This window comes from Protopterus annectens, chromosome 2.part0, assembly GCF_019279795.1.
Source record: "Protopterus annectens isolate FY-2018-M chromosome 2.part0, PAN1.0, whole genome shotgun sequence".
Taxonomy (NCBI): Eukaryota; Metazoa; Chordata; order Ceratodontiformes; family Protopteridae; genus Protopterus; species Protopterus annectens.
The window spans coordinates 703,026,875-703,054,155 of NC_056728.1; the positions used below are offsets into that span (position 1 = coordinate 703,026,875).

A 27,281-nucleotide genomic window follows, 5' to 3' on the forward strand; every position below is an offset into this window, starting at 1 on the left:
ACTCTATCCTTGTGCGCCAGTCTAGACATCACTGTCAACTTGTAAAAGTCAGTCTTATCTCCCTCGCAGCACATTGTATAGTTAGGCTCAGAAATAGACACAACCACCATGTCAGTAAGGCTAACACAGGAAAGAGTGGAATCTCTTACACAGTCAGGTTAGATCCTTACTAAGCAAACAGAGTCCAGGCCAGAGTAGTCCTTCAAGTCCTAGGGACTATGGTCTGCCATCCTATTAGTTCCTCTTGCTCGCATAGACATGAGGATTCTCCAGTGGCTGCTATTTGCACAATAGTCGATGCAAGAACTTCCATTGTCTCACCAGGTATTGATAACAAACCCATGCAGAAAGGATCTGACATGGTGGTTACACATAAAACAACTTGTCCTAGGTCGTTTACTTGTTCCTCCCCAAGAGAAAGCAGTTTTGACCACGGACGTTTCCCAGATAGGGTGGTGGGGTATTATCTGGGAATGACAGTCCAAGGAACTTAGCAGAACCACGAGAACCACTTGCACATCAATGTTCTGGAGATGAGAGCAGTGCTGTATGCATGCAAGCACTTCACATCTCCCTTCCTACTGGGACGATTGCGATTCAGTCAGACATGTCTGTCGTGTGGTACATAAACAAGCAAGGGGGAACCAAATCTTACCTACTTTGCCGAGAGGCCTTAAGAGTTTGGAAATGGGCAATGGATACTCAACGCTTCCTGGAAGCAACGTATATCCCGGGGAAATCCAACATAATAGCAGTCAAACTCAGCCGAGCAGTTCTGATGCCTCACGAGTGGTCCCTGAATCCAATGGTTGCGAAAGAGATCTTTCATAGATGGAGCCAGCCTTGCTGCAATCTTTTTGCCACTGACCTGAACACCAAATGCAGCTGCTACTTTGCCCTCATTCCCCATCCGAGGATGTCACCTAGGGATGCTGTAGTTCACGATTGGCCCACGGGACTTCTTTATGCCTTTCCTCCTTTTCCACTCATCCCTACAGTAATACAGAAAGCAAGACAGTTGTGGAGTTCCTTGATCCTCATTGTTCCTTACTGGCCTCGACAAGTTTGGTTTCCCTTCCTATGGCCCTACCTCTTGGGGGAACCATGGATTGTGGACCCATCTCCAGATGATCTGATTCATCAATCAGGACAGTTCCATCCCTCCATCCACACCTTCAAACTGACAGCATGGCTGCTCCAGTTCCATGGATAGCCAGGTGTAGTCCTCTATCCCCTGCGGTCAAACACATCCTAATTTCATCCCATAAACTTTCCATTCAGAAAATATATTCTAGCAAATGGAAAAGGTTTTCCCTTTGGGCTACGAATCGGGGCTTAGATCCATATACGGCTCCTTTAGAATCCATTTTATCCATCCTTGCAACAATTTTTTATGAAAGAGCACAGCTGCTATTTCCAATTTCCACTTTGGTTTCATGGGAAAGCCAATCATGCAGCATTCCTTGTGTAAAACTTTAAAAGGAGTTCTTCTTCTCAGGCCTCCAATAAAACAACCATTAGAACCCTGGGACTTAAACTTAGTCCTTTCATCTTTGATGTCTACACCCTTTGAGCCATCCTCGTCGTCAGACCTAAAATTGTTATCATGGAAAACTTTATTCTTGGTAGCCATAACATCTGCTAGGAGAGTTTCAGAACTACAAGCTCTAACTATTAGACCTCCTTACATTATTTTCCACAAGGACAGGGTCTCTCTCAGGACAAACCCTTCCTTTCTTCCTAAAGTATGCTCAAAGTACAATCTGAATACCACCAGTGAGCTACCTGTGTTTTGTCCAAACCACTCTCATAAATCAGAGTATAGACTACACCAGCTAGGTGTCCACAGAATTACTCAGATTTTATATATACAGGACTAAAGAATTCAGGAAATCTGATCAATTTTTTGTTTCCTTTTCTGACAAAAGGAAAGGCTTGCCTGTTTCTAAGATTACTCTTTCAAAATGGCTTTCAGATTGCGTATCCTTTGCTCATCAACAAGCTGGTAGACAATTACCTGTCAAAGTTAAAGGTCACTCTACTAGGGCTGTAGCTACTTCATGTGCCTTTAGATCTAGGCTCCCAATTGATACTATTTGTGCAGCAGCTACTTGGGCAAGACCACATACGCTTGTCAGTCATTGCAAATTGGATTCCGCCTCCCGGGACAGGTCATCCTTTGGGTCCACTGTGCTGAACAGTCTCTTCACTTGAGCCACCCGGGATAAAGGTGCTAGGGACGCTGTCCCATCCAGCAAGAATTACGGCGAGATAGGACTCCATAACATAAAGAAGTTATGTACTTACCATAACGTTCCATGTTTGTAGTCCATCTCGCCTATATTCTTGTGTCCCTCCCTCTAACCCCTTTCCTGTTTCTGGGGGATCTGGTGGACCATTTTGATGCTGCCTGACATTGTTCCTTTGTTGTCCACCTGTAATGGATTATATTTCTAATCCTTTGCTTTATTTATACAGCTCTTAGATTACTCTTACGTGGTAGGTATTTAATGCTTTCTTGCAAACTAGATCTGGGGAATTGCCGTGAGGCACCATGGGATAGAGGCTAGCCTCGAGCCAGTAAAAGCTTTCGAGCTTTAGTATTGGCCGAGTCGGAGCCGAATATTGGCTCCGAACCCATCCAGCAAGAATATAGGCGAGATGGACTACAAACATGGAACGTTATGGTAAGTACATAACTTCTTTTTTTCTTACCTTAGCCAGATAAGTACATACAGGCTGCTAATCCTGGTGCTTAGATTTTCCTATGGAATTTCTTTACTGACATTGCCCTTGGGTAGGAATTTCTATCGGGATTCTGAAATGGAGAATGACAGGGTTCTTGTCTATTAGATTCCCAGAGCTGTAACTCATGATTAAGGGGAAACGTTTTCCTTTCCACCTCCTTTGGAGGAATTTTCTTTCTCTCAGACTATTTCCTGGATAACTGATATTTTTATGGGAAGAGATGGATGGTTCCCCCTTAGTTGAAGGTATAATCCTATTTAATCTTATTTTTAACCAGGTGGGCCCACTGCACACACACACACACACACACACACACACACACACACACTTTTCAGGGGTGACCCGAGAACAACTGTAGCTTGCAGCACTAACTTGTGCACCAACTGCCAGATGTATTTTGTTACAAGTGGATGTACCTCATTCTACACCCATCCATCCCATTTTGCCATTTTTGGAGGATTAGTTTAATGTTGCATGTAATAATCCTGACTACCAACCTTCAGTCTCCAAAAAGGCAGAAAAACTGTATGAAGTACCTCAAAACTAACAATTTTTTGCTGTCGTCTCTTAGATCAGATTCAGCTGCAATGTCTAGTTGTTCGCCAGCTGACAACAGATTATTGGTTAATACTAACCCCTCTCCGTGGACGAAGAAGACAAAGAATTGGACAGATTTGGTAAGAGAATTTTTCTTCTTCCACATTAGCTCATATATAATGCCCAGGACCTCCTCTTGTAATTATTGTGTGGTACATAGTGAGACGAATCTGAACTGTCTATTGTGAATGGCCTGGGGTTCAAATCCAGACATGGCAGTGTTTGTGTGAACATAATGATGTTTCATGAGAATATGTTCATGGTGGACTTGTAGTTTAGTGGTTAAAACACTGGTCTAGTAAACCAGGGGTTTAGAGTTCAAATGTCATCAAATCCTCTACTTGTCCTTTAAGGGTTAGGGTGCTATTGTAATGGTTAAAGTGTTTACATAAACCCAAAGTATGGGGTTTGATTTTCACCTTTGGAATGGAAATTAGCTATGATTAAATTGATCCATAGAGGCAGTTAGCCTAGTAATTACCATTGAATCTATTAGACAACACTACAGTGATGTGGTGCATAAAGGGGGGGGGGGCAGATCGTACCATCTGTACAAGATTTCTGTGATAGCTTGGAAGGCAGCTCTGTAGCATTCTTTAACCCTCTAAGTATCTTAAATTTTGTCAAAGCAAAATAGCAGACAAAGCCGAGCAGTACCAGGTCAGATCCTGTCAAATGGAAATTGAATGAGGGTGTCTTCCAGGAATTCATCCAACTGTAGGAAACACCTCGTATAGATAGGTTTGCCTCCTTTCAAAACAGACAACCAAACAAATGCTTCTCCTGGGCTCCTTGCACAAAACCTTGGAAAACATGCCTATTCATTCATGTAGTTGGGAATGTTCCTTTATGCATTTCCACCTTTTCCACTGATGTTCATGTAATTCCAAAGATTTAGAAGGGCTCTCCACAAATCATTGTGGTAACTCCCTTTAGGTCCAGGTAACATTGGTTCTCCCGTGTCATGGAATAAGCCAAGGGCAATTATCACAAGCTACCTCTCAGACTGGACCTAGTCACACAAGGCGGGGGGCAGGGGGAGATTGGTGCACCTCAGTCTCAAACAACTTCAGCTAACTGCTTGAATGGTTCAATTTGGATTCCTATTAGGCACCTCTTTTTATGAGAACATGCAGCAGATACTAAAGAAGGCAAGGAAACCTACTTCTAGGAAATTTTATATTGGCAAGTGGAAAACATTTTCTAGTTGGTCCCTAGCCATTAACCAGGGCCCTATTAGGAATTATTTACCGCTGTTTCTGAAAGATTTGTGAGTCCCTGAGTTCTTCCCTTTCTTCTCTGTTTTTGGTAAAATAGTTTTTAAAAGACATTTTAAATCTTAGCCCTCCTAGAAAACAGGTGCTCCATCCTGGAATCCTAACTTTGTGCTGGAAGAGCTAACGGTATCTCCTTTTGAACCATCTCATGAGGCAAATTTAAGGTTCATTACATGGAAGACCTTACAAATCACAATAAGTAGCACAAAGAATATCTGAGTTACAAGCTTTCATGGTGGGTGAACCGTATCTGGTGTTAGCTAGAGGTAAGGTCGCATTGAGAACAAATCCCTCATTTATGCCCAAAGTTGTTTCAGAATTTGCTTTCAGTCAAGCCACACATCTACCCAGTGTCCTATTCAGAACCTCAGAATCAGGGAAAAAAGATACCACATACTGTGGACTCGCATAAGCAGGTCATGTACTGTCTTAGAATAAAGTCTTGTAGAAAAACTGTTCCGCTGTTTTTCTTATGATGGGACAAAGAGGGGGACAGCTAGTGTCAAAACAGACTATTTTAAGATGGTAAATCAGTTCCAGGAAGTATCAAGGCACATTCCACTACATCCTTGCTTCTGTGGTGGTGTAATGGAAAGAGTTAGACTCTAGAAGCATTCTACAGGCAGCAACTTGGTCCTTTGTATATGCATTTACAAAGCATTACAAGCTGGATTCCTTTTCAAAGTCCGGGACAGGCTGTGCTAAGAACTTTCTACTGAGGCTCCTGGACCTTATCCTTTCTATTCCCAGGCTGGATAGACTTTGGTAATCAATCAAATAGCCAGAAGGCTACTGCAGCAGTGAGAATAGTGAGCATAGTACAGTTCTGTAAGTTGCATTTACCATAACAGTGAATGTTTGAATTCAACACTGCTGCAGTAGCCAAACCTACCATCCCTCTACTTTTGTATGTTGTAGTTGTGATATACATTTTTTGATTATTGTTTATAAATGTAGAGGTTCAGGATGAAATTTCTCTTCTCTCTTTTTGGACAAGAAAGTCATGAAGATTTCTTCAGTTTTGACTGCTAATTTCTCTCCTCTGGGCTGTCCATTCAGAAGTCTGAGTATAGGTGTGGGAGGGAGCCAGAGCTTTATAAAGTTGGCTGATTGTTATATCCTGGGCAGGATACATCCTGTTGAACCAAAAGGCTGCTGCAGCAGTGCGGAAAGCAAACATCTGCTGTTATGGTAAGTGCAGCTTATACAATGGTGTTTTTTTTTTTACATCACCCTACCAAGATCTTTACATTACATTTCTTTTTTTTTATAGAATGCCTACACTGCAACAGCTATCAACAGTACCAATTTCTGTACTTCTGCAAAAGAGGCTTTTGTAATCCTGGTAGAGAATGTGCTGAGAGTGGCAGCAATCAACACAGTTGGAGATTTCATGCTCTTCCTTGGAAAGGTAAACATACCATATTTCTGACAGTGAATTCTGTTACCAAAATAAATATTTTTGCAGGTTTTCTGCCATAAAAAGCAAATTTGTTGTGCCTCTGGTCATCGCTTAAAAGTAACATCAGTTGGAGACTTTGACAAAACACGTACATATCCGATATCCTTATCCACCACTATTTGCATTGTCTCTAGCACTATTAACCACTAGACTTGTAGTCACATATTTAGAGGAACATGATGTACGGAAATAAAGTTGCACTTGGTGTGGATGCTTTAATAGTTTATTTGCCGGTCACTGTGGATTCCACAGATACTTGTTTCAGAAATTTGAATTATTTTGGAAGTAATTGAAGTATAAAGTAAATGCTCGGAAGAATAAAGCAGTTTTAATAGGTTATTGCTTAGAGGTGGAGATGCAAAGGGAGTATCCTATTTTGGCTCATGAAGCTTATTTCACATGCTTGGGAATAAAGTTTTGTTATACATTATGAGATGCATTAGACCTTATATAGAGGCAAATATTAAGGCAAAGGTTCAGATACTAAAATGGAAATGTTTTAATTTCGACTTCAATCAGACTATACAGGACATAACTTTGATATGCTTCTCAGTCTGTCATACTCCCTTGCCCCAGTTGAGCTCTTGGTCTTAAAAAGCTAAGTAATATCATGTATTTGGGCAGAAGAAAGGCCTAGGTGAGGATTCATAGTTATATTTCCTATGGCACAATGAGGTCAGGGCCTTTCTGATGCAAAGCTTTATGGGGAAAGCTGCAAGTTTGAAATGACTGCTTGGCCTGTTAGTACAGGACTTTTATCAACTTGAAAGCATATGTTATTGCAGAAGATTGGGATAATTATTTTTTTATGAACATTTAAGAAATAAAAGGGGAAGGTCACCAAAATCTGTCTCATGTGTGGCCTCTGAAGTTATAAATATTAGATGGGCTTCTAATGAGAGAGAATCTGAACAGTATAAATGCAGGAGCTGATACCAACAGAATTAGCCAAGAGGTGGGGTCCTCAGAATGATGATCTTGTCAGAACATAATTAAGTACAAAGGTTTAACTTACTGGTAACACATAATTAAGGGTGGGAAACCGTTATGTAGATTGGAATTTGTCTAGAAATTTTTAGGTGGTGGGGACTACCTGAACTTTTATATGCAAGTAGTAGAGAGACTTAGGAGACTGAAGTTATTAACAGTTAACTGAGATGATTGGCCCTTATGGATAAGGTGGATGGATACCATGTCACAAGAGTAGTGTGATCTGATGTTTTCAATTTTCATTCTGTTCTCAGTTGATGGATTCAGATTAAATCCTTTGGATCCTACTCGGCCGTTGCTAAAGCTTGCGGCAACCAGGAACTCTGTAGCTTCTCCTTTACCCACAATGTACCAACCCCAATTACCTCAGGTTATGTTTGCTGCTCCAGCGAAAAGACATGGTCTAGCCATACTCTTGAGCTTTCTTTCAGGTAAGTGAATTTAACTTTTTTTCTTCTTTCTCTTCCAATATATTTTTCTTCTGTCAAACCCTTTCTAGTCACTTATAGCTTTTCTTTTTGATGTTTCCCTTTTTTTGTCACTAATCCTGTTATGAAAGTAGTTCTTTGGTACCATTGCAGGTATTCCCAGTCTTCTTTTTTACACAGTTCCATTTAGCTAGTTCTACTTAAATTATTAAATTTCTATTTCGGTCTATTTTAAAAAAAAATACTTTCTTAATACTGTTACTGTTGTCCCTGTTGGCCTTCCTTTTTGGCCTTTTTATATGGCAGAAAAACTGGCAGGTTTCAAAAAGTGTGTAAAGTGTGTGTACAAGTTGCCTCTGTCTGATGCCCTCACTTTATACATTTACTGTCTGGACCCTCTTCACCTGCAGGAAGACTATCCAGTATGCCACAGTTTCAATCCACGCACTTTTGTGGGAAGAAAAAAAATAAATTGATATTAAAAGGCCTTCTCCCCTCCTCTATGGAGAAGCTATTTTCAAAGGTACTTCTACTAAATCTAAGAAGAGGAAATCTTCATCTCTGATGCCTCCTACGTCATCTTCCTCGGATATGGGAAGAAAAAGATCAACAAAACTTCTTATCTTAACCCTGGATCCTAAGAAACCAAAAATTATGGGTCCTACCATGATTACGTTTCTGAAATTTGAAAAAATCATCTAGTCCAACCACTTTGGATCTGAATACTCAAAATCAGGATCTGAATACTCAAAATCAGGATCTGACAAGTTCTAAGTCATCAGAGCCTAGGTCATCTAATCTGACATCACCAACCTTGGCATTTAAGCCCTTGCCTAGAGTAATGTACTCTCACTCTGTGGATCCTGTCCCGGACAGAGTATCTGTGCCCTTTTTGTAGCACCCCAAATCTCCATCTACCCTTTCTGCTCTTTCTTCTAGAAGCCTGACTGAAGAAGATGTGGAAAGACTGGTGAGGAAGATCCTCTTAGTGCAGGAACAGATTGGGGTTTCCTTGGCTCCTACCCCTCTGGGTCGGGAGATCCAAATTTCTTCAACTACCTTGTTGTGCAGGTTCCTTGTCTGACTACAGCTGTAGCGTCAATGTGTCTGGATTTGAGTTGTCTGGATCTGTCAGTTTTGGATCTGAGGATAATCTTATCTTTGGATCCGAAATTATCCACGAGAGCTCCATTCCCACCAGATGCAGAGAGCTCTTGGAGCCATACCTTGCCTGTCTAGTCCGAGATGCTGCATTCAACTCCCAAGATTTTCAGAAGCATTTCTGTACCTTGGAGCCTCGGCACTGGACAGATCGGCTCTGGCTTCCACCTCAGAGACTTTGCCCTTGAAGCTGAAGAGGGCTACAGTCCAGAAGTATGTATTCTCTGGTCCGATGTCCTCTTCTTCTTGCCGCTCTGCCTTTGAGGCTGCTGTGTCAGTTCTGATGGAACCTTCCCCCTCGGATCCAAAATCTTCCACCATGATGACCCAACACTCACTGGGACAGCCAGTACAGAAGCCCCAGGCTCCCCCTCAAGGAGTTATTTCCTCTTCTGATACCCCACCAGAGCATCCCACTGAGAAGGCCCCCAGGAAGAAGACTTGCAAGAGGAAGCATATTGGCTCCATAGAGGAGTCCATCACTGAGGGTACAGATCTTGATGAGGGCAAAGATTCCCCACAGACACCTCCTGAAGATGTCTCATTTTGAAGATGTCTCATTTGAAGACATCCTGGAAATCCTTAAGCAGAGAAGTGGCTGGACAACCAGTATCCAGACATCTGAGGAATAAGTTGTCCTGGAGGCGCTTGGTACTGAACTGTCTACCTCCTGGGTTACTCTGCCCACCATTGAGCTCATTGATTTGATCCCACGGCAGGAGTGGAAAGATTCAAACACCATAGAACCCATTCCTTGGAGACCGGACAAGATAATGGCACTACCCGCGGACAGACAGTTTTGGAGTAAGGGAGTTCCTGTTGATGCTGTGGTTGTTGCGGTGGCCACCAAGAAGGAACTAGCTGAATAAAGTTCCACTGTCCATCCCCCCAGCAGGGAGTCACAGGCGGTGGACAGTTTTGGGAAGCGTGTATACTCCTTATTCACTTTTGTGCTGAGGTCTCTCAACTACTTAGCAGATTTTACCAGATTACAAAGGGATTTCATTAAAGACTTATCAAATACCCTCTCAGATGCTGTTTCTGAGGAAGTTCAGGTCTCTGTAACTTCCCAGCTGACTACCCTTCAGTCCATATCCAGTTCATCCATGAGGTTGATCACAAACGTAGCAGAGGGAATCTCAAGGGTAGTGGGTTAAGGCATTTCCATAAGGAGACATGCCTGGATGTGCCTTTGTGAGTTTGTGGAGCCCTTCAAGTCCTCTTTCATCAATTCCCCCTTTGACAGAACATCTTTATTTGGCCCCAAGGTAAAGGACACTCTATCCAGGTGTGAGAAGGATGGAAAGACACTTTGCCGTGGGTGAGCGTTTTTCGACCTCTCAATGAACCTTTTCCAGGAATCAGCAAGGTGGCCCAGAAATGTGGTTCAAAACATCTCAGGGTCCTTTCCAGGACACATGTGGAGGAGGTTCCCCCAGAGGCAGAGGAGAGAACTCTAATGGAAATTGCTGCCCAAGCGGCAGAGGTGGCCCACAGAACCAGGGTTCCAGAGAATCATTCTTTGACAAACCCTACCAGTGCTTCTGAAAGGTGGCCTGAGTGCCCAACTCTGGAGGTTGTCTGAGGGTGATTATCTGTGCACCAGAGAGCCTGGCTAGATGTAACAAAATATACTTGGGTGAGGAGGATTATTTCCAGAGAATATATAATATGCTTTTCCCTTTCACCTCCAGCCTCAAGAAAAATACCCCATGTTCCACCCAGTCGGGGAACAAGCAGCAATTCAAATACAAAAGGTACTAGAAAAATGAGTCATCCAAGAGGTCCAGCCAGACCAGATAGAATCCGGAACTTGCTCAAGGTTCTTTTTAGTGACACAAAAAATGGGGGACTAGAAACCAGTTGTGGATATCACCAAACTAAAGACCCATTCAAAGAACCATGTTTCAGATGGTCATGGTTCAGTGCACTCTCCCTTTTTTGGGCAAGGATGACTGGATGTGCTCGATAGACCTTCAGAATGTGTACTATCACATAAAGATGAACAGATGCTCCAGAAGGTATTTACGCTTCTGTCTGGGAGCCAGTCATTACCAATTTAGAGTACTCACACAGCCCCAAGGGTATTTACCAAATGCATGGCAGTAGTGGCAGCTCATCTCAGACTGCAGGGATTGTTTCCATACTTAGATGACTGCCTCACATCCACTCAGACCAGGCATCAGCTCATGTTAGCAAAAGGCAAGGTTCTCCAAACTTGTCTTCTGGGGATAACTGTAATCTCATTTACAACCTCCCCAGAGCCTAGAGTTTGTAGGAGCAATTCTCAATACAATAACTACCGTTGCATCCCTACCATTATCGAGAGTTTGAACAATAAGGTCACAAGTTAAAAAGATAATCTGCAAAGCCATAATTTCAGCCTGTCTGTCCCTTCAAGCCCTGGGATCAATGATGGCAGCAATAACATTAGTACCGCTAGCCAGATTTTACATGCAAATTCTCCATTGGATGCTAGCTACACAATGGTCAGATGTTCATCGTGTTACCCTGCTGCAGTCATCACACTTGGGTTATCCTGCCGTCAGGCGGTCCCGCAGTCGGCCTGAGTTCCAAAGACTTGGACCAGCGTCGGTTGCTGTCGCTTCTTCCCTGACGTCAGTGCGCCAGGGGTATATAAGAGGCATCCAATGCCATTTTCTTCAGTCTTTCTTGCCACGCAGTGCCCGAAGCAGAAGCAGTTCGCAAGTGCCGGTCGGCCGACACCTGAGGTTTTCGAATCGAATTTCAGTCCGAAGTCTTCAATAAAGCTGAGTACCCCATTGGGGAACCTTTTCTTGCCTCAGTCCAATGTCAGAAAAAGTTAACAATTGCATTTCTTGTGGGAAGCAAATACCTCATAAGGACTTCCATTCTTATTGTATTCCTTGCCTAGGCCCAGACCACGATGTGACAGGTTGTCGGTTTTGTGCTAGGTTTAATAAATGAACTATCAAACGCCGTTTTGACTTCGCACAACATTACTTTGGTAGGAAATTTAATTATATCTTGCCATCGGAGCAGCCGACCACTGGCATGCATAAAAAGCACAAGGATAAGGACAGGCAGCCTAGGAACAAGCCAGACTCCGAGGCCTCTGCTGGGCCTGTCGTCGGTTCTCCGGTTTTCAGTGAGGCGCCTACGCAGCCCCTGATGACCGGAGAATTGGAACCCCAGACAGCTGCGGATTCCCAAGCGGAGTGTACTACGCCGTCGCAGCCATCTTCATTAGGCCCTTCCGACACGGGAGCAGAAAGCGATCCCGGTGCAGTAGAAACACCTTTGGTTGCAGAAGGTGTCTTCAGACCGACTACACTCACCATTAAATCTTATGCTAAGCTTAAAACTCCAGAAAAGACTGTATATCAGTCTACAGTTCAAGGCCCCCATGACTAAGAAACAGATGCTTAAGATGGCTGAAGATTTGATTACCTTAATCAGGGGTTCCCATTCCCCCTCCAGATAAAAGACCAAGACAAGAGGAGGATTATGCTTCCTCTGACCAGGTTTCTATTTCCTCAGATTCTTCTGAGGAACAGGATTACACTTTTCCCCCTTATGAAGACTCTGATGCTGAAGACTCTATTCCCTCAGCATCTCCCCCTGAAGACTACTCTTTTGGGGAAACCTTACATACCATGAGGGAACATTTCCACTGGGAAGGCCAAGACTACTCTGATTCTAAGAAAAGGCTCCGAGAGTTCCTTTTACTATCCCAGCACAGACCACTTGCTATCCCTCCAGTTTTAGACATTGTGGATGATGTTTACTTGGAGTCTAGTCTAAGTCCAGACTCTCTACCTCCTGCTCCAGCCAAACCAGACAGGTACTACAGAGTACCTGATTTACACAAATTCCTTTATAAAAGCCCTGTGGCAGACTCAGAAACAATTTCCCAGGGCCCCAAAGGGGCTAAAGCTTCTATGGCTAAAAATCCTGTGCCCTCTGAAAGGGATTCCAGAGCCCTAGATAGATGGGGAAAGAAGATATACACCTCAGCTACTCTGGCTATGAGAGCTTTAAATTGTCAGTTTCACATGCTGAAATATCAGCAATTCCTAATGTCTCAATTAAAACAAAAAATGAGCACACATTCTGAACAGTCTGAATTCAAGGAAATGCAGGATCTGTTGCATGCAGCTGAACAGGTGGGCAAACATACTTTACAATGTGGATTTGATTCATTGGAAGCTTCCTGTAGAGCAGCTGTTACTGGGTCTGTCATACGTAGACATGCTTGGTTAAAAGAACAAACCCTACCTGATCATGATAAGGTAAAATTATTGGATGCACCTTTACAGAAGGATGTATTATTTGGTGTCAAAGTAGAAGAGGTTTTAAAGAAAATGGAAGATGAGGCAAAGTCTATGCAGACGGTCAAGGATTTTTTGCAGGTACAACCCCCTCGTTTCAGCAGAAATTGGTCAACAAAAAAATGGTCCTTTCCAGCTTCTGACAGATCACAGAGGGGCAAATACAGACACCCAAGGGGCAGATGTGAGTCACAAGGCCCTTACAAACCTTGCCAATGGGGTACTGCTACCCAGAAAGGAGGAGAAGACAGCCCCCAAGCTAGCAGAAGACAAACACAATGACTCAATCTTCAAACTACCAAGCAAATCTCTCTTGGCAGCTCCCTTGGGAGGAAAATGAGCACTTTTTGCAGACAACTGGCACATCATCACAAAAGACAAATGGGTCCTAAACATTGTCTCACAAGGATACAGATTCCACTTTCATACCTTTCCAAGGATAAAAGGAATGCCATACCTGCCACCAAATCAAAGGGCAGGAGGCACAAAAACAAATTACAGCTCACATGGACATGAGAGCCATTCAACAGCTACCTACACAGGAGCAAGGACAAGGATTTTACTCAAGACTCTTTCTAGTCCCAAGAAAAGACAAAGCATGGAGACCCATTCTGGATCTTTCAATTCTGAACACCTATCTACAAGTACCAAAATTCAAGATGCTAACACTACAGCAGCTTCTTCCCATGTTGGGCAAGAATGCTTGGCTAGTAACGTTGGACCTCAAGGAGGCATGCCTGCATGTCCCTATCAGACAAAATTGCAGAAGATACCTCCGCTTCATTGCAGGTTCAACCCATTATCAATTCTCTGCACTGCCCTTTGGCTTATCTACTGCGCCCAGGGTCTTCACAAAATGCCTGGCACCAGTAATTGCATACTGCAGACAAAGAGGAATTCAAATATACCTATACCTGGACGATTGCCTTATTCAAGTAGAAAGCAAGGGCATTCTATTAAAGCATCTGGCATTTGTCAAACACCTTCTAAGTTGCCTGGGGTACACAGTAAACAAAAAGAAATCAAAACTAGTGCCCTCACAAAACATAATATTCCTGGGTGCCAGCTTGAATACAACGGCCCAGATGGCTTATCTCACGCCAGACAAGCAACAACAGCTGACTCAATATTTCAAAATAATGGCAACAAAGACCCAACTCCCTGCAAGAAAAATTCTGCAGGCCGTGGGATTCATGGCATCTTGCATACTACTAATACCATTCGCAAAACTGCATATGAGGAAATTACAATGGTACCTGAAAAGCGTATGGACTCAGCACAGCCACAGCTTGGAAACAATGATACCACTCATTCCCTGCCTTCAACAGGAGTTTCTATGGTGGGCACAAGCATGTCACCTCAACAAGGGTCAGCCTTTCACCTTACAAACAGCCAGGCAAACTATGACAACAGATGCATCGGACTATGCCTGGGGAGCACACATGGCAGGACAGTGCATTCAGGGCAGATGGACTACAGATCAAAGGCATCTGCATATCAATCAAAAAGAAATGCTAGCAGTACAGAATGCCCCAACAGCTTTCAAGGACCTCTTACACCCAGGACAACTAATAATTAAGACGGACAATACCACAGTAATGTAGTACATAAACAAGCAAGGGGCCACACATTCCTACCCTCTATGCAGGCAAGCAATGACCTTGTGGAACACAACACTGTCTTACCAGGTTCAATTACAAGCACAATTCCTGCCAGGAAAGAAAAACACATTGGCAGATGACCCAAGCAGAAACATCATGGATCCCCACGAGTGGAAACTAGATCCACAAGTATTTGCAATGATAACTCAAAAATGGGGACGCCCAGACATAGATCTGTTTGCCAACCCTCAAAACTACCAACTTCAAAAATTTTGCACAAGGACATTCCATCCACAAGCTTGGAAAGTGGACACCCTCTCATTCAGTTGGAAAACATTAACAGTGTATGCCTTTCCTCCACTGCCTCTTCTAGCAAAGGTACTGCTGAAAGTCAGATTAAAGAGGCCACAAATGATACTCATTGCACCAGACTGGCCACGCCAGCACTGGTATCCAATTCTAAGGAACATGGCCCATGGCCCACCATGGATTTTACCACAAATTCCTCACCTGCTCACCCAGCGAGACAATCAGATTCTACACAGCCAGCTCAAGACTTTAAACCTGGCTGCATGGCAAATTACCTAAACAACCAGCCAACACCTCTATCCAAAGCTGTTATGGATGTCATTCTGGAGGCCAGGAGGCCCAGCACCAGGAAAACCTATTCAGACAAATGGAAAAGATTTTGCACCTGGAACCAGGCTAAAGGCCAAAATCCCCTTGATCCAAACATTCCTCAGATTCTACAATATTTAACTGAGATGTTGCACAAAGGACTTTCCTTTTCATCTATTAAGATCCACGCCTCAGCAATTTCAGCTCATTACAACACGGATCCTCCTTTATTTTCACATCCACTACTAAGACAGTACCTCAGAGGGGCTAAGAACATAAGACCGCCCAGGAGAGCACCAACACCTACTTGGGATCTCAACTTTGTTCTGGAAAAGCTTACACTGCCCTTTGAACCAGCTTTTTCAGCTGATTTAAAATTTCTTTCATGGAAAACTGCCCTGCTACTAGCAATAACTTCAGCTAGAAGAGTCTCAGAGCTACAGGCACTAATGGCAGTGGAGCCTTTCCTCATTTTTCATCAAGACAGAGTCTGTCTACGAACTAACCCTTCCTTTATGCCAAAGGTGGTATCCAGTGTGGCCCTAAACCAAACAATTAATTTGCCCACCTTTTTCCCAAATCCCCAGAACAAAGGAGAAAGACTCCTGCACTCTTTGGACATTCACAGGCAATTACGTTACTACTTGGATAAAACTAAGGCTTTCAGAAAATCTGACCAGCTCTTTGTAGCCTATGCTGCAGGATCACAAGGAAAAGCTATCTCAAAACAGACCATTTCAAAATCGATAGGACATTTCCCATGAGGCGTGTAGCAGAAACGTGTGCAAACAGTACCTGCTAACATTAGGTCCCACTCCACCAGGGCTACAGCTACATCAGCAGCCTTTCTCAGGTGGGTGCCAACCAAGGATATTCTGGAAGCTGCAACTTGGAGTTCAGTGCACGCCTTCACCATCACTTACCTCTATTTTCTAAAACTAGATCTGGTTTTGCCACTGCAGTTTTGCAGTGCCTACTAGCTTCTTCTAACCCTGTTTAACTCCACCACCCATCCTTAGCTTTGGGATTCAACCCAAGTGTGATGACTGCAGCAGGGTAACACGATGAACATAGTACAGTTTTGTACTTACCATAAATGTAGATGTTAGAGTGTTCACCCTGCTGCAGTCCAGGTTACCCTCCCTTCATCCCCTCTGAACTAGCTGCACTTATCTATACCACTCTATCCTATACAACCTCTGTGGTGTATTTGCTTGTGCCTGAAGGTATTGTTTTATTTTTATATGTATTTTTTTATATAGCTATATATATATTTTGTCTACCTATTGGGGGCACCTGACATCTGGGGCAAGAACAACTGAAGAAGATGGAGTCGGATGCCTCTTATATACTCCTGGCGCACTGACATCAGGGAAGAAGCGACAGCAACCGATGCCAGACCAAGACTTTGGAACTCAGGCCGACTGCGGGACCGCCTGATGGCAGGATAACCCAAGTGTGATGACTGCAGCAGGGTGAACACTCGAACATCTACATTTATGGTAGGTACAAAACTGTACTTTCTTTCACCAGTCTGTGTCTTGCCAGGTAAGAATCACTCAGACATGCAAGAGAGAGACCTGGAATGGTGGATTCATTCAGATCGTTTTTCTAGGCCATCCATTCACCCCAGCCCAAGGCCATAGTGATCACAAATGCTTCCCATTTAGGGTGGGTGGTGTTATCTGGAGAAGATGGTCCAAGGCACCTGGTCCCAGAGGAGGCCAAATTACATATAAATGCCCTAGAGATGACAACAGTACTATCAGCATTGCAGCCATTCCAGAATACTCTCCCCTTAGGGACCATTGCAGTACAAACGGACAACATGTCAGTAGTCTGGTACATCAGTAAACAAGGAGGAATCAAATCCAACCCATTGTGTCGAGAAGCTCTTGGGATGTGGCAGTGGGCGATCTTTCAACTGCTTTCTCTTGGCAATGCACACTCTGGGGAAATCAAGTATGATAGCAGACAAATTAAACAGGTGCATTCTTCTTCCCACGGTGGTGCAGCGGTTAGTGTTGCCGCCTCACAGCAAGAGGTTCTCTGGTATGATTCTCGGTTGGGGTGCCTTCTGTGCGGAGTCTGCATGTCCTTCCTGTGGTTGCGTGGGTTTCCTCCCACATCTGAAAGACGTGCAGTAGGTGGATTGGACACTCTAAATTGGCCCTAGGTGTGTGTGTGTGCCTTCTGTGGAAGGTTGGGTGCTGAGCTGGCAACTCGACACCGTAAAACTCCACTGACAATCATGAGCGGACAGATGATCCACTGTGGCGACCCCTGACCGGGAGAAGAAGAAGATTCTTCTTCCCCACGATTGGTTCCTCAACAAGAAAATTGCAGACAAGATCTTCCATCACTGCGGCCAGCCTTGCTGTGATCTGTTCACTTACTCCCTGAACAGCAAGTGCATCAGCTACTTTGCCCTTATCCCCCCAAAGAGGGAATCTCTGTGGAATACCCTACCCCCTCCCGTCTCCTGTATGTGTATCCTGCCATTCCTTTAATTCCCAAATTCCTTCAGAAAGCTTCCTGGCTGAAGAGTAAAGTCATCCTCATTTCTCCACATTGGCCTCAAAAGATTTGGTTTCCCTTTCTTTGGTCTCACCTGACTCAACCACCTTGGTATCTGGATCCAACTTTGGACCGTATGTCTCACCTGACAGACATGATAAACCCAGCCTTGGCAAACCTCAGGCTGACTGCCTGGCTTCAACAATTCCACTGATAGTCAGACACCTAATGCTGTCTTCCCATGTCCATCATATTTTGATGGCTTCCCATAAACCGTCCACCAGGAAACTATACTCCAGCAAATGGAAAAGATTTGTTTTTTGGGGCTCAAAAACATAACTTTGAACCTTTTAGAGTTCCCTTACATAATATATTGTTTTTTTTTGTTTTTTTTATCACATCTCTTTGATGAAGGAGCTAGTTCTTCCACGGTTAGAGTTCAATTAGCAGCAATATCAATTTTCCATGTTGGGATAAATGGCTCATCAGTAGCATCTCATAAGTTAAACAAAGCATTTTAAGAGGTGTACTACTCTTAAGGCCTCTCTTTAAAGACCCTCTTTCTCCTTGGGACCTAAATTTAGTGCTGGTCACATCACTGTGGTGTACATCTTATTTTTCAGCTTGTCCATCATTTTACTCCCTACTCCTGACACACTCTCCCTCTTGGCTGCACCCCCTCTGATTCGGTCTTTGACCTCCCCATTCCAGCTTCTCTTCCATCATTGTAAAATAATAGGGTCTGTATTATCATGTCTACAGGGCAGAACAGTGGACACCCTTAAGTTGGCACACATTAAAATGAAATGCCTAAATCTCGAATGCCCAGAACAGCGATTTATTTCCCCCCCAGGGAGACAAATTGCTGGGCCAACAATAAAAAAAAAAAAAAAAGACAGGCAGACAGAATAAAGTGGGGTGCTTCCCTCCCCACACCCCCCTACTTAAATATACCAACTCCGAGATCGCGCTACAGTGGAGTAAATGGCAAATTCCCAACAACGGCCCAGCAGTTTTTTTCCCCGGGAAAAAAATCGCTGTTCTGTCCGTTTGAGGTTTAGGCATTTTGTTTAATATGTGTCGACATAAGGGTGTTCTCTGTTCTGCCCTGTCGACATGCTAATATAGACCCAAGTAATAGGCTACTGACCCAAGGGACCTTTAAGCATAGTCATGCTTCTCAATAAAATTTAATAGGTACTGGTTCCCAAGGTTTTTGTAGGTGTATGTGTACTTGGACATGGGTGACTGAGCACTTATAGGTTTTCTGTCTCTAATAAGAAGCATAGGTGCCAGACCAGGGGTGTATGTATGGTTCCCCATCCACCGATCCAAGTTTAATTTGAGTAAGTGCAGAGAGAAACTCTGTTTCACATGAATGGGCATGCCTTTTCCAGAGAAGGGGAGCTTCTGAAAAACATACCTGTCCCTTCAGCATGTCCAATTTAAGTTACAAGCAAGGTTTAGGTCCCCGAGTCTGATGCTCCTGATGGTATTTGTTTCACGGATGTGCAACAAGTCCCGGGTCCATTAGAGCTGGATTGGAGGATGCCTTGTAGTTCATGCAAAGCTTGCCTCTCATCAGCCTTTTAGAGACCGAATACAAGGACAAGGCTTTGAAGTGGGCCACATAGGATTTGTTTTCCACACTATGTATTTTTTTGTCAGGAATTTTCTTCTGAGTCAATTTTCTCCTATACTTTAAGCAGTTAACCTGTCCATAATTTTCCTTTCTCTCTCAGTTTTCAGCTTATTCTAATTTCTTCCCATTTGCTGCAGTGAAGCTGTCTTGTCTGTTGTCAGTTTCATCCTATGCACCTTCAGTTTTACATTCTATTCTCCTGTCATTTGCTGAAGTTCCTGTTCGCCGCCTGCTTGCAATGCTACATTATCTGCATACAGCAGCTTAGTTGATCTCTTCCCTCTGGCCTTTTTGCCAGTGAAGTTCAGCACCAGTATGAAGAGCAGTGGGCTCAAAGCTGAACCCTGATGCACACCCACTCCTACTGAGAACCCCTCTGCAAGTCCAAACACTGTTCAGACTTGTGACATTAGGTCCTGGTTCGTAGCCTGCATTAATTCTACCAAAGTTTTTGAGACTTTGAACCATCACAGGACTGAACAAATATGCTTTTAGGACCTTTTCATATGTATTCACCAAATCTAGGAATACCCAGCTGGACTCTTTCCTTATCTAGCTTCTTCTCTATTATCTTTGTCATTGCAAACATTGAGTCTGTTGTGCTGCATCCTGAAGTATTTCTAGCATAATAACCCTTTGCTATCATCTCTGTTATTTACCTACTATACATCCCTTGTCTCTCTCACTATTCAACAAATCTGCCCTCTTAGCTGCTTCATATTTTTTCACATACTACTACTTCTCTATACTCCTTTTATATCTGTTGCATCATTTCTCATCACAAATTGTTTCTTTCAAATGTGGTAGTTTATACCACTATGTCACAAACATGATCAAGATAACTTTACTAATGAATTTCACCTACATTTAACTCCTGTGTTAATTTCTGTAACTGCATATTATATTTTTGTTTAATGTAAGGCCTGTTTATAGCCCCTTAAGTTGCTTTACTGCACTTGTTTTATGTACTTGCTTACTTTTTGTATTATATTAAAATAAAACCAATGTATGTTTTCTTATGTAGTTTTTGTCACCATCGAAGTGTATTGTAAATGTTTTTGTAACAGTATTCTGGAGCTTTTCTCCCCAGGCCTCCACTGAAAATGGGCTTTGCAGACCAATTGTACCTTGCCAGTAAACAAATTAAATAAAAGAAATACTGTTTGAAAAATGTATTATCATAAAATAGAAGTAGAAGAATTCAAGAAAGATATTAGAAGGATGAAAGACGTGTTCAATTTGAAACTTGCCTCAGATGATGACAGGATTTATCTTTTTAAGCTGTTATGAGTGTGAGTTGTGTGAGTTAGGCCATAGGGACTGTATAAGCATTGTGAAATCTTGTGATGTGGCTTACTGTCTTTTATCATGTGTAGAAGTTTTTTTCCCTTAATGTTTTTATTCGTTGATGATGAAATGTTCAAATGGTTAATAGTAAAGGTTTGAGTGTTGGAAAAATAAATGCAAGTCTGGCAATTAATGCAGCAGGTCAAGGGCATAAGCTATTATCAGGCTGCTTCTTGTAGTTCAGGGTTTGCTTCCTTCTGTCTGCAGTTGTCTTCTTGTGCGACTGAGTAAACTTAACCAGGCAGTGCTTTTGGGCTGAGTTTGAAAATGAACCTGATGGCGATTCTTTTGTTTTGAATGGTGTGTCTTACTTCCTGGAAGCAAGTATGCAGTGCAGCAGACTCTGCTGAGAATAGAGGCTTGCTTGTGACAGTTACCTGAGCTTGGGTTTCATTGAAGCATTGGAGTACCCATGATTTGACTGCTACCTGACTGTGTGCTCCATTGAAAGACTGGAGTACTTATTCATGATGGGCCATATTCTGTGGGGGGGTGTAAGCTGGATTTTTATTGGGCAACCTCTGGGGGTTGTGGTAGACCTTTACAGACTTTAACAAGTGGAGGTATGCTCAGCTTGATGTTCTTTGATGTTAAGTTGCTGACAGAGATTTACACTCAATCCATTGAAGGCCTCATGACATAACAGAGGAGGTGAAGGCTACATAACCCTTTTCCGTGTTGGCCTTTACTTGTTCAGCACCCAAAAATTGAAAGAATTTGTCTTCAAGTTGAAGGAGGGTATGAATAAGAGCTGTGGTAAATGAGTTGGGGTTTTGTAAGTTCGTAGCGAGAGACTAGTCAAAAGTTGCTAGGTTTTTTTTGAGATTTTTTTTTATTGACAGTGGATCTAGATGTTCTTCATGTTTCACTGTTGCAGTCATTACATTTGGGTTATCTGCTTGCAGTTGCCCTCAGTCTGCCTGATTAACAAAGTCTTGGGTCCTATGTCGGTTGCTGTCTCTTCTTCCATGACTTCAGGTCGTCAGGGGTATAAAACATGCAGCCGACGTCATTACATCAGTCTTTCTTGCCCTGCAGTGCCCGAAGCAGAAGCAGTTCCTCCTGAAATTTTCGTTTTTGAGTTTCAGAACCGAAGTCTTCAACTAAAATCTAAGTAACCCCGTTGGGGAAACTTTTTCTTGCTCTAAAACATGTCAGTAAAAGTAAATAATTGCATTTCTTGTGGAAAGCAAATACTTCATAAAGATTTTCATTTGTACTGTATTTCTTGCCTAGGCCCTACCCATGACCTACCTCACTGTCGGTTTTGTGCCTTATTTAAACCACAAACTATCCGTAGTTGGTATATTTGCGCTCCTAAATATTTTGGTGCTCGGTTTAGTTATCCTGATATGTTATCGGTAAGCCATTCAACTACTGACATTCCGAAAAAACGCAAAGATAAAGACAGAGACAGGCTACCCAGTTCGCCGGTGCTCAGTGAGGTGCTTTCGCAGCCCCTGATACCCGCTACTTCAGATTCGCAGGCCTCTACTGGGATCCATTCGGAGTCCGGTATGCCGCGAGATGCTTCAACTGTGGAACCTGCGGATGTCTCTACCTTGGATGGGTCCGGAGCCGCTGTGCAGGCACCGGCTTCTGAGGGTGTATTCAGGCCTACTGACTTTCATATTAAACTAACGCCATCTTCTTCTTCAAGGCTTAAACTCAAACCATGCCTAGAAAACTGATGCCCAGACCGCATGGTCAGGCCTCTATGCCTAAAAAACAAATGATAAAAATGGTTGAAGACCTTATTACTTTAATCAGGGGAAGCCAACCTTCCCCCTCTAAGAGACCTAGGACAGAGTTTGCTTATGATATTTCTGGCCAGTTTTCTGAAATTTCTGATGTTCATCGTGTTTCACTGTTGCAGTCATCACTGTAGGGTTCTTCCTGCCGGCAGGCAGCCCTCGGTCGGCCAGAATCCCAAAGTCTGGGTCTGGCGTCGGCTGTTCAGTCATGCTCCCTGACGTCAGAGCGCTAGGAGTACAAAGCTGCCAGCCGACGCCATGTTCTCCAGTCTTTCTTGCCATGCGGTGAAAGCAGTTCGCAAGTGCTGGTCGGCTGACTCCTGATATTTTTTTGTGCTTCAGTCCGAAGACTGACTTCTTCTTCTCAAAGCTAAGTACCCCGTTGGGGAAACTTTTTTTCTTGCTCCAGTCCGATGTCAGAAAAAGTTAATAATTGCATTTCTTGTGGGAAGCAAATACCTCATAAGGATTTCCATTCTTACTGTATTCCTTGTTTAGGCCCTGACCACGACGTAGCTAGTTGTCGGTTTTGTGCTAGATTTAACCAACGTACGATTAAGCAAAGGTACGATTTTGCTTTTCACTACTTTGGTAGGCGATTTAATTATAAAATGTTGTCGGACACACTTCCGACTACCAGAGTTGACAAATGACGCAAGGATAAGGACAGGCCTCCGAGGTCCAAATCAAACGACGTTTTACAAGCAGAGCCAGCTACAGGTACAGCCGTCGTCAGTGAGGCGCTTTCGCAGCCCCTGTCGTTGGCCATTTCAGAGCCGGTTGCCGAAACGGACTCCCACGAGGAGCCAACTAGGCCTTTGAGCACTCCAGCTGCAGGACCTTCGGACAATGCTCCCTCAGATGGGTCCGGAGCCGCTGTGCAGGTACCGGCTTCCGAGGGGGTTTTCAGGCCTGTACAGCTTCTGATAAAGGCAAAGCCAAAGACAAAGGCAAAGACTCCTTCTAAATCTAAGACACCAGCCTAGGCCTCTTCTGATCCGTGACCCAAATCTCAGAAACAGCTACTTAAAATGGTGGAGGACTTACTAACCATGATTAGGGGTTCACATCCCCCTCCAGACAAAAGGCCAAGGCAAGAATTGGATTATGAATCTTCTGATCAGGCATCCGTTTCTTCAGTGTCTTCCACTGAACAGGAATATACTTTCCCTCCTTATGAGGATTCTGATGCTGAGGAATCCATTCCATCAGCTTCTCCCCCTGAGGATTTTTCTTTTGGGGAAACTTTGCATGACATGAGAGAACATTTTCACTGGGAAGGACAGGAGTACTCAGAATCTAAGAGAAGGCTTAGGGATTTCCTTCTTCCCCAACATAGACCCCTGGCTGTTCCTCCTATTTTGGATATTGTGGATGATGCCTTTTCTGAGGCTAATTTAACTCCTGACTCCTTTCCTCCAGCCCCTGCTAAGCCCGACAGATATTACAGGCTCCCTGACTCCCACCAGTTCCTTTACAAAAATCCCACTGCTGATCCAGAAACCATTTCTCAGGGTTCTAAGGGGGTTAAGGCCGCTTCTGCTAAAAACCCTATTCCGACAGATAAGGATTCCAGAGCTTTGGAGAGATGGGGCAAAAAAGTGTACACTTCTGCTACTTTATCTATTAGGGCTTTAAATTGTCAATTTCATATGCTAAAATATCAGCAATTTCTACTGTCTGGAAACAAAAGCTGGGTACCATTACTGCATGTGCAGATAATAAGGAATTACACGATTTGATGCATGCCACTGAACAAGTGGGGAAGCATGGTTTACACTGTGGTTTTGATGCCTTGGAGGCTTTTTGCAGGGCAGCTGCCTCTGGCACAGTCATTAGAAGGCATGCTTGGTTAAAGGAACAAAACTTACCTTATCAAGTGAAAGCAAAGTTACTGGATACTCCTGTTCAGCATAATGTTTTGTTTGGGTCTAAGGCTGAAGAGGTGATAAAGAAAATGGAGGATAAGGCAAAATCCATGCAAACGGTTAAGGATTTCTTACAAGTTCAGCCCCCAAGATTTAGCAGAAATTGGCCAAATAAAAATTGGTCCTTTCCCAGCATGGACAGGCCTCAGAGGGGTAGATATAGGCGCTCCAGAGGGAGGGCCCAAGCACAGACCTCTTACAGACCTAGACAGTAGAGTGCTTCCACCCCCAGGGGTGGAGAGGACAGACCTCAATCTTGTAGAAAACAGGTTCAATGACTCCCCCTGCATGGCTCCAGGAACTTCTCTCCTGGAAGCCCCTCTAGGAGGAAAACTCTCTCTTTTTCAGCAAAATTGGACTTACATAACCCAAGACAAGTGGGTTCTGGATGTAGTTTCAAGAGGTTACAAATTCCACTTTCATACCTTGCCAAGACCAAATGGATGGCCAGACCTACCAAAACACCAATGGTCAGAGGCATTAAACCAGGTGGGATCCCTCATGGCTATGAGGGCCATAGAACTGGTTCCACAATCAGAGACGGGCCAAGGTTTTTACTCAAGACTCTTTCTAGTTTCCAGAAAGCAAAATTCATGGAGATCCATCCTGGATCTGTCAGTCTTAAACACTTTCCGGGACATACCAAAGTTCAAGATGCTTACTCTGCAGAAGCTCCTGCCAATGTTGAGCAAAAATGCATGGATGGTGACATTGGATTTGAAGGAGGTTTACCTACACATCACAATCAGACAGGAGTGCAGAAAATACCTCAGGTTCAAGGCCGGATTGAAACATTACCAATTCTCTGCGCTGCCCTTTGGCTTGTCTGCTGCGCCCAGGGTCTTCACCAAGTGCCTGGCACCAGTAGTAGCTTATTGCAGACTCAAGGGAATTCAAATTTTCCCTTATCTGGACGACTGCCTTATTCAAGCAGACAGCAAGGATGTCTTACTCCAGCATCTGGAATTTGTTCAAAATCTTCTCAAGTACCTGGGATTCACTGTGAACATAAAAAAATCAAATTTGACACCCACACAACAGATAACTTTTCTGGGTGCTCTTCTAAACACAACAACCCAGATGGCATTCCTGACATCCGAAAAACAACTGCAGCTGGCTTCAACTTTCAAAACCTTGGCATCAATAACTCAGCTAACTGCAAGGAAATTCCTGCAGGCTTTGGGTTACATGGCCTCCTGCATCCTTCTCATACCAAATGCAAGACTACATATGAGAAAAATACAATGGTACCTAAAAAGTGTATGGTCCCAGCATTGCCACAGTCTAGACACACAGATTGCTGTCTTGCCTTGTCTACAAAAGGAATTCCATTGGTGGACCATGGCATGTCTTCACAACAAAGGGAAAGCCTTCAGTCTGCCTCCAGCCAGCCAAGTGTTAACCACGGACACCTCGGATTACGCATGGGGAGCCCGCTTGCAGGGAAACGGTCTGCAAGGTTTTTGGACAGAGGATCAGAAGCACCTACATATCAATTTAAAAGAGATGTTAGCTGTACAGAATGTCCTCTTGACTTTCAGGGATCTTCTACAACCAGGACAACTACTGTTACGGACAGACAACACCACAGTTATGTGGTACATAAACAAGCAAGGGGGTTCACACTCCTACCCCCTTTGCAGACTAGCCATGACTCTTTGGAACACAGCTCTAGCTTGCAAAGTGAATCTACAAGCTCAGTTTCTGCCAGGAAAACAAAATATTCTGGCAGACAGCCTGAGCAGGAAACTGTCAGACCCACACGAGTGGATGCTAGACACCCAAATATTCAAGATGATTACAGAAGCCTGGGGCTGCCCGGACATAGATCTGTTTGCATCCCCCCTCAACCACCAGTTACAGATGTTTTGCACAAGGACATTTCACAAACTAGCATGGAAAGTGGATGCACTATCATTCAGTTGGAGAAACCTCTTAGAGTTTGCCTTTCCACCACTACCTCTTCTTCCACGGGTGTTATTAAAGGTCAAGCAGGACAAGCCCAAGATAATGATTTTACTGGCCCCACATTGGCCTCATCAATTTTGGTACTCAACACTGATGAATCTATCCCAGGAGCCACCTTGGATTTTACCTCAGATTCCAAATCTTTTGTCCCAACACCAGGGCCAGGTTCTGCACTCTCATGTCAAAACTCTCAGCCTGGCAGCCTGGTGAATTCAGGGTCTATGATTAATCCTTTTCTTCCCAAACAGGTCATGGATGTCATCTTAGAAGCCAGACGGCCTAGCACTAGAAAATCTTATGCAGGCAAATGGAAGAGATTTTGTACCTGGATGCATGCTCAGGATTCAGATCCCCTCATTCCTAATATCCCACTGATTTTACTTTACCTGACAGACATGCTACATAAGGGTTTATCCTTCTCCTCCATAAAAATACATGCCTCAGCTATCTCTGCACATTACAATACAGATCCTCCAATCTTTTCACATCCACTTCTGAAACAATATCTCAGAGGAGCAAAGAATTTAAGGCCCCTAGGACACCACCCATACCTGCCTGGGACCTCAACTATGTTCTGGAAAAACTCACTCTGCCTCCTTTTGAGCCTGCTGCCACATCTGATCTTAAGTATTTATCATGGAAGACAGCTATCCTACTGGCTTTGACTTCAGCCAGGAGAGTCTCGGAGTTACAAGCACTCATGGCTGTGGAACCTTATATTATTTTTCACCAAGATAGGGTGTCTTTAAGGACTAATCCTACTTTCATGCGTAAAGTGACTTCCAAAGTGGCTTTAAATCAAACTATTCACCTGCCAACATTTTCACTAATCCACAAAATAAGGGGGAAAGGATCTTGCATTCCTTGGATGTACACAGACAACTTCGTTTTTACCTGGACAGAACGAAGGATATCAGGAAAACAGAGCAA

The 27,281-nt window shown here is 43.6% G+C and overlaps 1 protein-coding gene across 2 annotated transcripts in view; it reads left to right on the plus strand.

Annotated features, from left to right (window-relative positions):
- Positions 1–27,281, plus strand: part of SLC44A1 (solute carrier family 44 member 1) — a 1,740,232-nt gene that overhangs the window by 1,460,293 nt on the left and 252,658 nt on the right. For both annotated transcript variants that reach the window (XM_044061029.1, XM_044061030.1), the window contains exon 13: positions 5,896–6,033. In XM_044061029.1, coding sequence (XP_043916964.1) covers positions 5,896–6,033 — 138 coding nt within the window. The remainder of the gene's footprint in view (positions 1–5,895; positions 6,034–27,281) is intronic.